Source organism: Xiphophorus hellerii, chromosome 12, assembly GCF_003331165.1.
Source record: "Xiphophorus hellerii strain 12219 chromosome 12, Xiphophorus_hellerii-4.1, whole genome shotgun sequence".
NCBI lineage: Eukaryota > Metazoa > Chordata > Actinopteri > Cyprinodontiformes > Poeciliidae > Xiphophorus > Xiphophorus hellerii.
In genome coordinates, this window is record NC_045683.1 from 11542062 (window position 1) to 11560110 (window position 18049).

At 38.1% G+C, this 18049-nt stretch overlaps 2 protein-coding genes across 2 annotated transcripts; both read left to right on the forward strand.

Annotated features, from left to right (window-relative positions):
- The first annotated feature begins 162 nt into the window (after positions 1-162).
- Positions 163-8074, forward strand: ubox5 (U-box domain containing 5). Its single transcript, XM_032578145.1, is given in 8 exon segments — positions 163-1187; positions 1471-1534; positions 2096-2197; positions 3816-4511; positions 4513-4538; positions 4674-5290; positions 6751-6918; positions 7787-8074. Coding segments are annotated over 8 exon segments (1962 nt in total). The 5' UTR covers positions 163-1116; the 3' UTR covers positions 8005-8074.
- A 3978-nt stretch (positions 8075-12052) lies between these two features.
- Positions 12053-14490, forward strand: avp (arginine vasopressin). The gene is given in 4 exon segments (XM_032577478.1): positions 12053-12230; positions 13787-13991; positions 14064-14097; positions 14099-14490. Coding segments are annotated over 4 exon segments (516 nt in total). The 5' UTR covers positions 12053-12056; the 3' UTR covers positions 14202-14490.
- Positions 14491-18049: the final 3559 nt, after the last annotated feature.

Sequence of the window (18049 nt, forward strand, 5' to 3'; positions counted from 1 at the left end):
CAGTAAACTGTACAGAGACGATTTCTTCATTGGGCTTTGAAACAGAGTTTGAACAAGAACAAACAAGACCCAGAACTGATGTCAACCAGAAAAAAGTGAAACGGAGTCAGCGCTAATAAAAATAAATAAATAAAAGAAAAAGAATCACAAATATGGCCCTCCTCGGCTTCCTTAGACATACCGGTTGTTGTGTTTGTAGCATTTGATTGCTGCTAGCTGCTTCCAAAAAATATCCAGAGGAGGAATACTACAGAACCGAGCAGGCAAGTGTTCGCGCCACCAAGCAGAATGGGTTTTACTATTTTTATTTCCCTACATATTAATTTGGTTATTGATATTGTCAGTCCGATCCAGCATTTGCATTTCCAGATACATTTGTTAGCTGCTGCTGCTAGCTGCTAGCTGCTGTATGAAGTATGGCTGTAATGGATCGATGTCAAATAAATACAGTTACAAAAATATGTATATTAACGAGTTAGGCGTTAGTTTACTTATTAGATACTGTGAAATGTTTCAGTGGCATGCTACTTACTTACCGTCTCCGGTATGATTCATGAACACTGTCGTACTTTGTGCAGCAGTTTTCTACTGTAATCACTAAAAATAATATAAAACATCCTCTAGTGTCACACGGTGTTGAAATTTAGGTGTACAAGAAAAAAGTTAAATGTAAATGAAAGCGTGTAAACTAAGGTAAAAATTAGAATGAGGAACTGTACTCTCAGTGCGTTTCTGTGTAGTCTCGGTCAGCAGTCTGAATCAGAGCTGTAATAAGAAATGCACTAGAAATTTGATGTTTTACAAATATTCCAGCTTCTGAAAACTTCTCAACAGTCATGTCACGGAAGCTAAAGGAGTAAGTGCCACCATTAAACCACAAGAGGCAAGCTATTATACTCTTACACAGACAGAGAAATTGTTTTGATCCCTCTTTGTTCATATTTATCTATGAAAAACTTTTTTAAAAGCTTCAGAAAGCCACATGAGTTCTCACATGATGAGGATGCACATCCTCCCAGATAAATAAATAAATATCATTTACCTTGATTTCTGATTAATACATAGATACTTCAATTTCTGGTGGTATTAAATTGAGCATTTTTTGCTTATGGAATAATGTTGGCTGCAAAGACTAACCTAAGACTAACCTTTGCTACAGCTGCAAACCTTATGGTGAAAACAGGAGAGTAAGTCACAATTTTTTTTTTCTGTTGCTGTATTTGAATCATTGATGCAGTCTTGCTCTCTGAAAACTGCCTTTTAATTTGGTGATGAGACATACAGTAGATAGTGGATGTAAATTGATCAGTTTGTTCAGTTTTTCAAGTTATGAAAGGACATATGAATAAGAGATTGAAAACACAAATTAGTATTTGAATCCCTGAGTGCATCACTTTCCCTGGGCCTCAAGTTACATGTACGTTACAGAATTGCATTGTTTTGCTCTTTACTCACTTTGTGTCTTGGCAGGTTGCAGAATATGGTGGTGAACCTCTGTCTGCCACACTTTTCAACAACGGCTCATTGCAACAAGGTGTGACATGTTTAAAGCCTATTAAAACAGTACTGTACAACCCTCAAGCTGTTTTCTTACATGCCATCTGGTTTCGCAACATTGATAATAATTTTACTATAATGAAGTGACAGGAATCGACAGCGGTTATATCCCTCTCACAAATGAGACCGATACTAGATTTTTTTTTATAGCCGTTACTCTTTCAAGTTCACAAAGAAACTCAGACGAGATGTTTGTTTTTTTTTTCTGGAGGGATGTGGAGGAAGGCTGTGTGAAAATAAAAGAGCAGGGTACAACGTGATGTGTGGGAGAATAAATCTCAACTGTCCTTGTCCTTTTTATTCCATTTCTGTAATTTATCATGGCTGCCTTTTCTCAGCACTCAGGACGTATAATATGTACCTTTTATTCTGCCAACAAAATTACATATTTTTCTCTTTTTCTGCTGCCTCCTCCTCTGTTTATGTCACAGAAACAGTTGTCCATGGGTGCCATTGCCATTTGTAAGGATAAAAAGATGCATAGACATGCTGTTTAAGGCTTTTATTGATGTGCATATCTTTTATGTTATATCTTTAGCTCTGTGCAGATGGCTATGATGTTACAAACATTGTGTCAGCAGACCCTTCAGTACGGAAACAAGGCTTCAAGTTGGAATACTTCTTACGTCCACCCTTGCATGTAAGATTGTGTGTTATTGTGGAATAAGTTACCTTTTTTTTACCTTTCCTTTGTTTCATTTAGTCATCCAACACTTCAAACATTTTCTATTTCATTCTATAGCCTCTAAATCTTTTGTGCTTTTATTTTATTTAACCTTTAATTCATCAGGAAAATCCCGCTGACATTAAGTAACCCTTTACAGGTTACAGAACATTAACAGCGGAAAACCAAAAAAGTTAACTCCGTCATAAATTATATAATTAAAACATTTACAGACAGATGATTCCTTCTCGAAATCAGCAAGAACAGCCTTAAAAGCATTTAGTGAGAACACCTCCTTTACATTCATGTATTTTTGCAACTGGTTCCAAGAAGGTGGAGCAGAAAACTGAAAAGATTTCTTTCCAAGTTCAGTTCAGACGTTAGGCACCAAAAATAAAAATCTCTGATGTGTGGGTTGTGTCAACGCTGCCTTGGGGTTACGTGCTACAGTTCCGCCGCTGCCCGCCTGTTCCTGGTCCGGTCTGAATGATGGTCATTTGTGACCAGGTTGAAGCTCAGGCACTGAGCCATGAAATAGATGCTAAGGGTGCTACTGCAGGCTGTCAGTGCAAGAGGAGGTTGAAGGGTGCCGTCTGGATCCCTGCAGGCTTTTACTCTAAAAGTATTTTTTAGACCCAGAGAAAACAGGGGGACTATGCCCAATTTTAGACCTGAGAGATCTGAATGTGTTTGTAAAGTCTATCCCTTTCCACATGTTGAGCATCAGGGATGTGGGGGATCGGGTGTACACTTTACAGGGCCTCCGGCCACCTGTGACGGTACAGTACCATTCCACCAGCTGTGTTAGAGTGTTATGGATGGGGTCAGTCTCGAGGCTATTTGTGCAGCCGCCTCCTGGTCATCCCCAAATACCTTTATTGGGTTCTACAGGCTAAACCTGGCTGTGTGTCACCTGTTGTAAGGGATCCTATTGCAGTATTCATCTTTGTCTCAGTAAGGTGGACATGCCTTTATGATGTATTTTCTTCTTTTGTGTATGTGGTTCCTTAGGACTCTGGCAGTCAGTAAGGATAAAACGGAACAAAAGTGACGACTGTAACAACGGTTGTATGAATCCTGTTTGAAAGATAGTGTTTTGCGAGAATCTTAAGGGACTGAGTTACTGTTGTCATGTGACTATATAGACCAGGGGTCCCCAAACTCGGTCCTCGAGGGCTGGCATCCTGCATGTTTTAGTTCTCTCCCTGGTTTAATGCACCTGGATCCAATGATGGCTCATTATAGGCCTAAGTAGAACATTGACATGCTGAAAAGGTTGTTGGTACTACCAGGGAGAGAACTAAAACGTGCAGGATGCCGGCCCTCGAGTATCGAGTTTGGGGACCCTTGATATAGACTCACTGGTGTCACCGGGAATCACGCATGACCTGTTCATGTGCAGGAATGCACATCACATCATGATTAGTCTGATTAATTTGATTAATCCAATTAATTGTTTCAGTTCTACTTAAAAGTGTGTATTGCTATCAGATTTGACAACTTCCGATGATTTTTTTATATCAATTTCTGATTATTGCTTATGTGCTGATATGATGCTGATCTCTGTATCTATTTTTCCATTTATCCCTTTAAGGTGACATTGAAGTTTGGCTTCCCGGTGGAGCTCAGCCGGGTGGATGTGGAGCTGTGGCCCTGGGGAATGGACCGGGGCCAAGCCTGCAAAAGACTGGAGATCAGCACAAGTTCAGATATCAGTGCTCTGTCACGTCCTGGGCAGATTCATCGACAGGAGCAGAGTAAAAACCAGGCAAAGGACCAGACCATTAAGAACAGGCAGAAGCATCAACCTGTTTCTAGTCGGTCTCAGCAGAGTAATGGCAATCAGTGGAGTATTCAGGCCCAACAGTGGGAGGAAAAAGCTCAAGATGGGCCTCCACAGACAGACTTCCAATCTCAGTCGAGCTCTGAATCAGAGTTCAAGCAGGTCGCTCGTTGTGAACTCACAGAAGAAACCCAAGTTTCATTCAGTCATTCAAACTTTCGTCCCCGAGCTCCGTTCCTCTCTGCTCCTCCTCCACCGCCGACAAGCAGTCGGCAGGTGAAGCTGTGGAGCCGGGGGCTGCACTCGCTGAGCGCCGTGACGCAGCTTCGTGTCACTGTGCCATGCGGCGGCGCTGCGTCTTCTCTGGGACTGAAGGCTTTGGCTGTGTGGGGCCAACCTGCTCGCTGCTGCCCGGCTGAGGAAGTGGAGAGGATTCAAAGAATCCAGGAGTCAAATGAAAGGCGGGTGGAGCGCCCTGTTTTTTTTTCTCCTCCTGTCGGCCAAACTAACACACACCCTCCAGAACAGCCTAAGGTACAGAACATTTCGAGTAATGTTTATTTTAATTTACGAGAACATCTGATTTCATGATGACTCAAGAGTCTGAACGAAATCATTTGATTGCAAAACAGTGTTTGATTATGTTGGCTTTCTTTTTGGCTCGGCCAGTTTTTCCATCCCAGAAGAATTCCTGGATCCTCTAACGCAGGAAGTAATGGCGCTCCCTATGCTGCTTCCCAGTGGAATGTCAGTGGACGCCTCCACTCTGGAGGAGTACCAGAAGAGGGAAGCCACTTGGGGTCGACCGCCAAACGACCCCTTCACCGGCGTCCCCTTCACCTCCACCTGCCAACCCCTCCCCAACCCCCAGCTCAAAAGCCGCATTGACCACTTCCTGTTGCAGAAAGGGATGGTGAGGAGGGACGGGATGCTGGGAGGACAAGACCAGGGACAGAATCCACAAGCATCAAGACTCGTAACCTCCTGTGTTCAGGGTCGTTCTCAGACTTCTCCAAGTTTTACTAAGACCTCAATAAACAGTAACTCTACCCATTCCACAGATAAAAACACAGATACAAGCCAAACCTCTGCTCACATGGCAGTGGATAATGAATCGGGACCATCATCAAATGACAGGATTGATATATCTAATATCAAGCCACTCTCTACAGATAGTAAATCAGAGATGAACAGAAGAAAAAAACGTGAGATTTCAGTAGAAGCTTCAACACCTGGAAAGCAACTGCCTTCTGAAAGCAAAAAAATAAGAAATAATTCAGGTTTAGGTGAGTAATGGGTATGAAAGGTCATTTTCTTGAAGCTGCATCTTTTCCTAAATACAGGCAGCATCACACTCCTTGATTTGTCTTAAAACGTTTGATGTTCCAAGATCATTTTTTGAAAAGAAAAGAAATCATATTGAATAGAAAGTTAAACTTGGTCACACTCAATATTTAATATAGCTGTAGAAATTAACTTGGTTATTTACACTTCTGACACTCTGTTTACATCTATATGCACTGATTATATACTGTATTTATACTTAAATCAGTCATGCTTGCAATCTTCAGGATTTTTGTGGGCATTTTCATTTATTGCTTAAATCCACAGAGAGAAGAATATACTTTTATCAGTTTATGTTGCAAGTGTTAGAACCACAACAATTAGCAAATCTCACCAGTAGAATGTGTTCAATGTAACATCCTTACTACATTTCAATGCCTACAGCTATTACAGCTGTGACAAATTGGGGCTGAAGTTTCATATTATCAAACTTTTCATACATTTTAAGCTTCTGTTAGAGTATGTCCCGATGTTACACCTCTACTATCATATTCAAATATTGCAAAAAATTGTAAGTCCTTTAAACTGTGGTGCACAGCACTCTGAATAGTGTGAACTATATTTGAATTTTGGGGGGGGGGCACACTGTATGCCATGTTAATATAGCTAAGATCTTGACGACTCTTGTTTAATGCAGCATAAAAATGTTTAAAACTGAAGTAGAAACAAGATAGAGAAGTCTTACAAACTACATGTTATGTACTGTATGTTTTCAGTGAGTCCATTGCAGAATGACTTTAACACTGTTAACTGTTTATTTAGTGCAATTTACATTGTTTTTGCAACATTCATCGACATTATCGCAAGGCTTTCTGACATCTGGAAAACATTTTGTGTTTAAGGTTTATCTGGAATACTGCAAGTTTTGGTAGATTTGACTCAATGGTAGTTTCTGCCAATCACAGGCTCCCTACCACATAAAATCAGCTCCTGTTTTGTCCCATGGTCTCACCTGCAGCTGTGGTTTATGACTGCACAGCAGTATCTTATTTGGTTTTTAGCTTCCTTAAGTAGCATATCATCCTAAGGTTTCTCTTTAGCTCCAGTAAGGAAAACTGCACAGAAATCTGGGTTGTTTTTTTTAATATACGTATATGTTTGACCTGCCTAATTGAAATGAGTTTTGTTATTACAGACATCCTTAAGTAATTTTATTAGGTCATAACATTAAATTAGGTATCATTTTCTCATTTTCAATAATTTGTTGTACTTAATTGCCTTATTACACCATACTTCTAATTGGAGTTGTAAGTCAGTACAAGGATGCGTCATAAATATGGTTTTCATTCTGTGCTCACCAGGTTTTGTAATTATGAACACTGGTTTCCCAAACGAATCTTCACAGTTTTTGTGTTTTATTTAATTATTTATTTTTTGTTTCTCACTCTCTGCTCGTTTTCAGAGCTTAGCTCCAGTTCCCACGAGCAGCTGCTCTCAGCCAGCCTGGACGAGGCCCTGCTCTCTGCCTTGCAGGGACGTCCCTCCTTTACTTCAAACTTGCTCCACCAAGCAGAAAGTACATCTCAGTCGACTGTGTGCCAAAGTTCAGGCTTTGCGAGCTCATCCACAGGTACAATCTGTTCTCTCTGGCTCTCTGCAGGTGTTGCACCACATCCTTGTAGTTTCCAAGAACCTTAAAACCTGTCTGCATAGGACTGAATGGTGTTGTTGATCTTCAATCTTTATGGTGAGAAGTTCATTTACAGACATGTAAAAAAATGTCCACTGGCTGGGATGCGGCCACATTCACCTGTAAATACCGTCTGCAGCTGAATGTGTGCTGAATATCATGTGACTTACTAAGTATGAGGAAAATGCGACTGACACACTTCTGTTGTAATTTTGGTTGAGTTTAAAAATGCAAATACTGTGAGGTTTGTTCTCTTTGTGCTTGTCACAAAGTGATCTGTCAAAGTCTGTGTGCTAGTAAAAATGTTGCAGTTGACCAGCTCAGTCAAGTTTAGGTAATGACAAGTCCTGCACTTTAGGCAACTTTTATGCAAATTTTCATAGTCATAAAACTGCTTAGACTTGTAGTGTGATAAAACCTCTTTTTTATTACCTTTTTAAGTTATTTTTTTCTACAAAATCTTTAAAAAATGTAAACTTCCAAATTGTTATCTGGTTTGAAATTACTAAAATTGTTTTTTGTTGTTGTTGTTGTTTTTAAATCTCAGTACAATTAAAGCTTATAGTCATACAGCCAAGTCATTCTATTTCAGAGTGGAAAGATTGTACAAAATATACCTTAAAGATTTTTATTAACAAGGATATGGTGTAGAGGTTTGAAGTTATTGTTGATTTTTTTCCAATCCACAAAGGGTCAAAATAATGAATACAGACTGGAATGTTTAAGAAGTTTAAGGTTTAAAATGTTAAAAGACTTGTTTATGCATCAGTCAACCTTTTTTTCTGTCTTTGCTGTATTTTCTGTCCAGATGGGAAGGTGTGCTCTGACTGTTCCCGTTCAGTCTCAGTTTACTCAACATCATCATCATCATCGATCTACCGGCTGGGATGCGGCCACTTGCTGTGTCGTGCCTGTGTGCAGAAAGACTCAAAATTACCAAACTCGACCAATAAATCCGGCTGTATTTTCTGTCCAACCTGCCTGAGTCGTACTCCACGCAATAACATTTTACGTGTACATTACTGACAGCAAAAGATTTATTGGCATCAGTTAATTTTTTTCTAATTTTATAAATGAATAAATATATTTGTTGTGATTTAATGTCCAGGGTTCTTTCAGTAGCATTGTTGCTCATTTCGTGCTTTAAAGTTCAGTCAAGTTTGTTGTTTAGATCCATGAAGTTACTTAATCTGCTGACATCATCCTATTATCCTCCACTGAAGGAAAGAACATCTCTGAGCACGCAGACCTTTTCATTGAGAGCACAGACAAATACACATATACAGAAATTCCTGCCCTCTCCCACCCACTCTGCCTTTTTCTTGGACTCTTTAATAGAAGTGAAGTTGCAGCCTTGGTGCCGTCATCTGTGTTCAGAGGGAGGAGACATGGCAGTGCAGAGGATGAGCAAAGAATGAGGGGCAGCAACGCTTGTGAGCTTGATAACAAGAAAGATTTGAGAGGGAATAGAGTCGATCCAAGGCTGGATGGTCATGAATGAACTAAAAGGGGTCACGATCAGCTAATCATCTGGACTTGTGATGTTTTACTCACCTTGTACTCGTGTCTGGCCCCTGTCTCAGTCTGTTTCCTAAAAGTGAAAGCAGAGAATTATTTTATGTTAAAGACAGAAACTCATGCAGGGCTTCTTTGTAGTCTCTTGAAGTGGAGTTTGTGGAAATGCGAGACACTGTGAAGCAAACCGAATAGCCGAACTACAGCCCTGATTTCAAACCTGTTGAACACTTCAGAGCATCAGAGTGGCCACCACCAATGTTGCTTAAAACATGGGATACCATCCCACAGCAGTGTGTGACCATCCTGGTACCCAGCATAAGGAGGAGGTGCTAGGCAACTGTTAAATTGCTAAAATAACTTGGTTCTTCAAAGACCAATAATCCAGTAAACGACATTAAACTAGAGTCAATAGGAGAATAAGCTGTTTGGCATCGATAGAGAAGACTTCCAAATTATTCATGGCCAAAGCAATTGTTAACCAAAAAAATAAATTTTTCTTCTGATTTTGAATAATTTAAAGGGGAATAAAGGCTTCCTAGTAATATATGATTTATTTCTATTATTAGAAAGAAATAATTGACTAAACATAAATGTTCTTACTTTTAGAGCTCTCAGTTTATTTAATCCTGTCTGGATACTTTAAAAAAGGTATTGTTTTAAAAAAAGGATTGTTTTAAAAAATGGAGAAGGTTATACAATCCCTGTGACCTAGAATTTTATTTTTCCAAATCAACAGTAAAAGCTCGAAAGTAAATCATCTTTCATGCTCATTAGTGAATGTAAAGCTCTGACGGCCACAGCTTTTTTTAAATTAGAGTTGTGTAACGGTAAAGTAAGAATCTTTTATATGTGTGTTATGAGTCCTCCAAATAGCCATCCTGACCCTGGGATCTATGCTTCTCTCTGCTCATTTAACATGTGATTAATGTGAAAGGAGGATACTAGTGTGACAAAAAGTCTGTACAGACAATAAAACCCAACTTTTATACATACGCATACTCTAAAATACTGCAAATAAATAGACGTTAAAAGTACTATAAAATGTTAGTCTGGTGAAAAGTGTATTTTATATTGGCTCTGAAATACTGGCCACACCTGCATTTCACAATTGTAACATTTAAATTTGCTTTTTGCTATATTTTTTATGTTTTCTATGTTGTTACACAGAAAATATCTGTACGTCTTTCAAAAATATTACGCTTTTTGCTAACTCGCTAAGCTGTGGTGCACAAAAGAGTTGAAGTGAAGTCACAGGTTCTACATTTATTGGTCTTCATAGTCATAAACAGCATCATTTCTGTGTTGGTTTCCCTGACAACATTAAGCCTAACCAAGGTCGTGATCCTGTATCCGCTCTGTCTAACTGGAATCAGTGGTTCTGCATGTGCAATGAAGACATCAGCCTCGCCGTTTCAGCTGGAGGTACATAAAGTCCCTAAAAATAAAAAGGCAAAATTAGACCCACTGGGTCGCTTTTATTCGGTCAAGGTGACTTTATATTTAGCTCAATTTTTATTAATCAGTTAAACTGTTATGTTTCTGTTATGAGCTAATACAAGATTTAAATAAACCATGTACGTAGTTTACAGTCACAAAGTGTAAAATGCAACATAAATATATCATGATCAATATTTTTCATTGTTTTCCAAAGCAGATGGTAATCTGAAAATCACACTTGACAACAAAAAAGCTTCATGTGTGTCTATATTTTGATGATTAGTTATAATTTGGATAATAACATTAACAATTTGGATCTCTGGGATGGCCTTGTGCACAAGTGAAAGTTTTCTTGGTTAAACCTGTTTTTTTTTTTTTTTTACAGGAATGTCAAATGTAGCCACTTATTAACGGTAAAAAGTGCAAAGAGAACACTTTTACTAAAAATGTTGGTGAGATAGAGTTGCTGATAGCTTTAGCAGGGGTGAAGAGGCAGACAACTTACCGAGCTACAGCTGAATTTAATAAGCATAAAGTTTAAGGAAAATAATTCTTTTAACCGATTTTTTTTTTTTTTTTCCTTTTAGTGTCCGATGTTAGAACAAAGTGTCCGTTGATATCCACAGATTATGTGAAATCAATAACCTGTTCAATGAGTAACTACTCCCGCTTATATTCTCACTCGTGGAACATCATCTTGAGGTCGTTCTTAAAGCTAAACAGTAAATTTAGTGGGAAGCTGCAGAGTTTGGGTGTCGTTGTAGAAAATGTCCTCGGAATAATGTGATGTACTGAAGTGTAGCTGAACTCTCATGACTGAAATCGTTTGATTGATATAGAGAAAAGTGAAACTTGCTATATTACACATATTTTATTACATTATAGACATATTTAGTGTATTCTAATGTAAAGTAAGCTATTCTGGTGATGAAGTCTTTCAGAGTAACATGCTGACACATCGCTTTTCACATAATAGTAACAAGTGAGATGATTAAAACTGATTATTGCTTTCTGTGCCAGAAGCTAAAACATTAACCCCTTAACTCCCATCACCCTGGAGCTTTTTTCCCCCTTCTGTCTAACTTTGTCCTGATTAGATTCCCATTAAACTTCAAATATAAACAAATATTTAAAAAGAAGTGCAATCTGTTATTTTTGGAGGATTTTTATTTCATTTTCTGTTTGTTTTTGGGTTGTTTTTATGGGGGGGGGTTTTCAACAAAAGATCAAATATAGGAGTAGTATAGATAGGGCCTAAATGTAATGGTAGGGCACTCGTTCGTTAAGTTTCCAAGCTGCCAAACAACAGCTTCTGATTTATGAGTTCAAACTGACCTTACAGCCCCCACGTTGTTTCTCTGGCTGCCATTTTGTTGTGTTCGCATGTTTTTCGGGTTTGATGCTAAAAACATAATGCCATAGTTGTCTGATGACGCTTGAAGAGAAAATGTAAAAAAAAAAAATTATGATGAATGCTATTTAAGAGTAAAGTTCCATCTGAATACAGTGGGATCCATTAAAGGACCATTACGCTCATTAACCCGCTGATGCTCAGTTTTCCCTCTTGTTTAGTTCATCAGCATCACAACTAATAAGAGAGAAACAACTCAAAGCATGCAGAGGAAAAGAACAATCAGCAGAAGTATGTTTGTTAGAAATGCTAATGCTCATCAACAGTTTAGTCAGCATCATAATTCGTGTGACCCTGAAGTTCTCATGATCTCACTTGTCTGAATGTAACTAACGCGAAAAATGGCTGCGCTGAACAACTGAACTGTGCATGATTTTCATAAATTGTTCTCCATCTCGTCCGCTTATTAATATAAATCAGATTAGTTGTTCTTAAGCTTCAATTACTTGTTTTCTCGCCGCAGATTTATTGTGTCATCCAGTGCGAAAATTATTCTGAAAAGCTTATTAGAAGTAAAGTGCGGCGCAGGGCTGAATACAGATGCTGTTTTCTTGTGTAGATTTGGCTGATGCTCGCATCCGATGCAGACTCACATCTGTTGCGACCCCTCGCGCAAACGGCTCGTGCACGGTTGCCTGGGGGGTGGACGGTCAGTGACGTCAGGTGTAGGTCGCTTTGTCAAACAACGTGTCCATGTGCTTATAAGTGAGGAATGATCGGTGGGCTGTCAGTCAGACATCCACACAAGCGCAGGAAATCAGAAGCAGCAGCCATGCATCACTCCCTGCTGTGCGTCCTGGGACTCCTCGCCCTCTCCTCCGCCTGCTACATCCAGAACTGCCCCCGGGGAGGGAAGCGGGCGCTGCCGGAGGGGGGCGTCAGACAGGTGAGCGCTCGAGGGTGTAACATCTTTATTTTTCTTTGAAGATGTTTTTTTTATTTTGGTTTTTAAAGAAATAATCTTAACGTCAATAATGCGTAAAATAAGTGTGCCGCTGCTATTTTATCGTCAGGAAGCAGATTTATAATGTGTTTCGTTTGTAGGTTTGAATTAGCAAAAGGTGGATTGTTATAAAAACTAAAAAAATTGATAACAAACTGTAATATTCTATCATTTAATCAAATTTCTATGTTAAAGTATAAAACTACATTTTAAGATGCGTTTAGTGTATTATCGTTCAGACATTGTTTTCATTTTTAGATGTTATCTCTAATACAGAGGCTAATTTATGAACATATGATTGTAAATGCAATTCTGAGAACATCTGGCAGGTGGAGATCTATTTTAATATGTTTTCCTTTATTTTTTAATTTAGATGAATGTGCTAATTTATTCTTAAAACTGGAAAATGTAATCAGATCTGGACTTTAAATAAAACAAAAATATAAATAATGTTCCTTTTTTGAACGCGTAATATAAATTTTCTGAAGATTTCAGACTGCTGTCTATGAATCACTAAGAAGTTTTTTTTTAATCCAGTTAAATTTAAATATATATATTTTTAAATCAAATGCAACTCATAAGAAAGAAGAAATAGTTTATAAGACCATATAAATGTGAAACTTTCCAGTTTTTTTTTTTTGCTTCAGTATTCTTGCCAAATGTTTCCTTTCAAGAATGAAATCTTGAGAATATTTGAAATTTAGATATGTTTTTGATTTTTCACTGCTTTAAAAACGTGGCAATTTTGTCAGAACTGTGATAGAATACAAATAATACTTCATTTTTTTACTTTTTCTAAAAATAATTTCAAGGCCTTAGAAGATACAAAAACGTTTTAATTAAACATTAGAGATTGTTTGAGTTTTGTTTAATTTTTCTAACTTTATTTGTATTAGTGGGAAAATATCAATACATCTAAAAAGGTTACATAGCACCATTCATAAAGAAAGTACTTTTCATTAAGAAACAGAGGTAAATAAAACATTTTCTTTAAAAAGTAGTACATTGAAGGTTAAGACAAAAAGAATCAATAAATGTATAAATATGTTATATGTGAAAGGAACTGGAATAATGTATGGTAGTCTAGGTAAAATATGAATTTTAAGAACAAAGTTGTGAGAAAATAAGAGAGAAGTTTCACTTTAATGTGAAATGATTGACTTTTGTTTATAAATGTGGATGAGTAAAAATGCTAAGTTTAGTAAATATGACATTGTAATAAAATTATATATATAATATTTATAGTTTAAGTATTTTTTTCTTGTGAACCCAGTTTCAACTTGTGTACAAAATACATTGTTTTATTTATTTTATTAATAATGTGGAGTTAACCTCAATTCTGCTCAATCAATTCTATTTTATGTGTTTGATGATTTGCATTTTTAGTTTTTTAAGTTCATTAATCTTGAGTAAATATGAGAGCAAAGTTATTCTGAATGTTCTCGTGCTTTGACTAAGTTTTTTTTTTTTCTTGCATTCACCTGCTCTGCCTTTCTCAGTGCATGCCTTGTGGCCCTGGAGACAGGGGCCGCTGCTTTGGCCCCAGCATCTGCTGTGGAGAGGGCCTGGGCTGCCTACTGGGCTCGGCAGCTGCAGCTCACTGTGAGGAGGAGAACTACCTGCTGACCCCTTGCCAGCCTGGAGGGAGACCCTGTGGACCTGAGGGGGGGCACTGCGCCTCCTCGGGACTCTGCTGTAACTCTGGTACCGTCTCGTCTTTAACTCTGGGTTTAATGGTCACGTGATGATGTGAACTGATCCGTGTTTCTTTCTCAGAGGGCTGCATGGTGGACTCTGACTGCCTCGGAGAGACAGACGCCGCAGATCCCTGCCCAAAGCTCTGCAAGGAGCTCCCCTACAGACCTGCTGCTTCGTCTCCTTCACGTGGCCAGCAGAGGACAGAACGACTACTGACGCTACAAGCGTCAAGCTCCCCCTCTGCGCCTGACGACCTGCAGCAACGACAGATATTAGACCTCAATCTGTGAACTCTGAACCCAGTCGACTTTTCTTTTCTGTCTTAAACGTCTTTTCTGTGCTCTTCAACTTGTTTTAATAGAAACATCAGAACAGAGAGATTAAACGAACAACAGCATAGATCTTGTTTAACTTCAATTTAAGAAGAAATGTTCATACATGCACATAACGTGCACAATTCAAGGCAAAGGAAACCGTGTAAATAAAGAAAGGATCATGGATTAAAGTTGTCACTGTCTTATGATTGGAGGAGGTAAATGTAGTGTGTAACTCTGCCTGAAGGACTTTGTTGTTTTTTCTCATCATACCTGTAGGCCTTTATTAGTCACATCTAGTAAGGTTTCCATGTGCGTGAAAGAGAATGGAATGATAACTACACTCGAGAAGTCATCTAAAGTAATTGATGTGATTTAGTCAGTAATTTATGGAGTTGGTGTCATCCCCTTTAAAGCGCAGAGAGCTTATAGTCTTGTGCCAACATGTTTTATTTGATAAACGAGTGGATGGGAATTGTAATTTTCTTACCGTCTTTTTTTTAATGATAAATGAATTCTGACAAGGGTGGCACAGCTGCAGGTGATGGCGGTTTGTCAGCATTGTGTTTCAGCTGGAAGTGAATGCAGCACCTCCCAGATTTAGACAGTTATACGTTTCAATCGATCAGTTTTGTTTTAGAGCCTACAGCCTTTTTTCTATACATTATACATCCTTTTGTTTTTAAAATTCAGTCTTGTTCCAAGTGTCAGGACCTGCATCTGCCCTTAAACAGAGCAAAGTGTCAATATTTCAGAGGAAAATCAAAAATGGACATGCAAAACTAATTAATCCAAAAATTAAGTTATGTGTAGCAAAGTGGAATGATGGAACAAGGAATAGCCACCTTTGAAGGAAATGCTTTTCTGGTTATGACAGCTTGAAAACAATTCCTGTTTGGAGAAACTTTGAGATTTTGACCAATTCTTTCACACAAATTGAAGATTTTGGGGGCCCCTTTTATACATTATTTTCTGTTCTATCTGTAGATTTAGGTAATTTTAGCAACTTTATTTTCTCTTTCAAACTTCAATAGAAAATTTTCTTAGCAATATGTTTGGGATAATTCTCTTGCGTTAAAGCTCATCTTTGTTTTCAGCCTTCATATAACCTCTCCTGGGTGTTCCTTGTATCTTGCCAGTGGCTGATCTACACTAAATTTACGAGGGGGTCCATGGTGGGATCAGTGTTTCTTCATGGGGGCAAAGAACAAAACAATGGAATAAAAAAACAACAGGATAATATTTCATCATTTATTATCTGTGTTAAGTGAGACTCTGAGAAAAAGAGCCACTTGGTTGCAAACCCTAGATCTAGTAGTGATTTTATCTCAATACAGCTGAAACTAAAAGCACAACAACTTTATTTTTAATTCTCTCTTACAGTAAAAAAAAAAGAAATACATAGGTACAATGCACACATTGTCATCAATTGGATGACAATGTGTGCATTGTCATCCAAAGACTTCAGTTTTGGTTTCATCTGACCAGATTATTTTTAGTATTTTACTGGCTTTTCACAATGCCAATGAAAAGCAATTTGCTGCCTTTCTCATGCTTTTTCTTCCACAGTGAAGTATTACACAGTGAGCGTTTATTGGGTCTTTCATGTATGAGTGTGTTACACATTTCTTTGGGAAGAGCTGTAGATGCTGGTTCCAGGTCGTTCTGAAGTTCTCTGCTAGGAGTTTGTTTTCCACAAACACAGTTTGAAGCTCTTTCCAGTTCTTAAACGTGATTTGAACCAGTGTCACGTGTTTCCATTGGAGGAACGAGATTCCCAAATGTCCAGTTAGGTTCCAGTTGGACACCAAGCAATACCTGGTTCTTCAGCGCGAACTGCGGCGTTATTAGTGGTGTCACCCTGTGGGCCGGTCAAACTGAAGTAACAAGCATGGCAGAAAAAGGGGCCGCAGATGAACTCCACAATCTTCTTCTACTCTTCTTCCATGTTGTGCAACACCTCCTGTTGATGATGCATGCTTGATTCCCAAAATCGATGAAATCGGGCATGAGTTCTCAACATAATACCACCGCTTGGTGACATAGGAACCAAACCTGTTGTGGAACACGAGTTCTTTCTGTGGAAACCTGCTGTTTGAGTTCCGTTACCTTTCTACTGTCTTCTTCAGCTTCAATTTCTGTTAAAATGTGAATAATCTCGCCTTTGTCAAGACTGAGATAGTAATTGTACAATGTCTTTCTTATTGCTTATCTATCGTTGATTCTTTAAGAGACATTGCTGTGATTTAAAACCACATTCTCTAAAAGCAGCCGTCAGTCAAGCAGAGGTAACGGGGGGATTATTTGGTGCACCAAAGTAAATCTTTACTGTTTATTTTGCAAAGCAAACATGCTGGGTTGTTATACAACTTAAGTGCATCACTGTCTTCATGTCGCAATGGCTAAGACAGAAGGAGTACCTAAAGGGCAAAACTCTTGCTTCAGCGTCTGGAACGTGGGAACAAAAGTCCATCTGTGAACAAAAAATGCTTTCTTGTGTCGGTTTTGATCGCTATCACAACATTAGTGTGAGTTCCTGAACCAACATCTCCCTGTCTGCTGCCTTTGCTACTTTAAAAAACTCCTCCAGGGCAAAAACTTTTTTTTTCCTCCTAAATTATATTGTCCTCTTGCACGCTCAGTTAAATTGCACAACATGTGGTGAGATGTGGGAAGCTCCTACAATGAACATTGGCTCGAACGGTGTTTACCGTGACGATGAATGGTATTACCGCCAATGGAATCACTTTAGAATAACATTGACTTGTTCTGATCTCCGAGATGTAAAGAAAGTTTCAATATATCCAATAATAGTGTGTATAACTGCTTACTGTGAGTCACATTTTATGTCTTTCTGGTAGAATGCTTACTTTATCTATAGTGTTTGTCCTCTTACAGATTAATTCATTGTTTGTTTGTTTGTTTTTTTCACTTTTTTGTGAAATATTTTCTGAAATATTTTAGATCATCACAAAGATAACCTGAATTATTTATTTATTTATTTATTTATTTATTTATTTTTAAAGCAGTTTTTAAATTATTTTTTAATTTGTAAAGAAAATAGAGTTATCCAAACCAACTAGCCTGATTTCTCTATCTGGCAGCAACAATCGCCATTAAGCTGTTGAGATAACGGAAATTGAGTCTTATACATTGTTTCAGATTAATTTTCAATCATGAATAGCTTTTTAAAGGTTCTGTCACAGCACAGTAATTACATTTAAGTTTTTGACAAAGCCCTTGTAAAATCTTCATTTTGTGTTTTTGAGCTACTTAAAGGTGGATGTTCTGTTTCTCTTTTTATCCTTCAGTTCTGTTTCCTGTTTTTTTTCCATTTGTGGATAAAACACTGTGGTTCACTGAAATCCCGAAGCCTTAGAAATCCCTTTGTAACTCTTTTCAGAAAAATGGATGTCAATCTTATCTGTTCTCAATGCTCTTTAGATCTCAGGTGCGAATGGCTTTTGAAGTGTTTTTGGTTACTTCACGTTGACAAGTAGGTTCTATTTGAGCAAATTGTTGATTGTAGAGGTCAGGCAGTAATCAGACCTGATCATGTCTGGTGAGGCTGAACCAAAAAAAAAAAAATTGGTTAATTACAGTTAATTTAAGACAAGGTAACAAAGGTCAATTTAATTTTACTGTGAAGCTTCTTCTGGGTAACAGGCCATGTGTTATATTTCATTGTGTAGTGAAAATGTTTTCTTTTCTCCATGAAAAATCAAAAAAAGGTTTTAAAACACCATTATT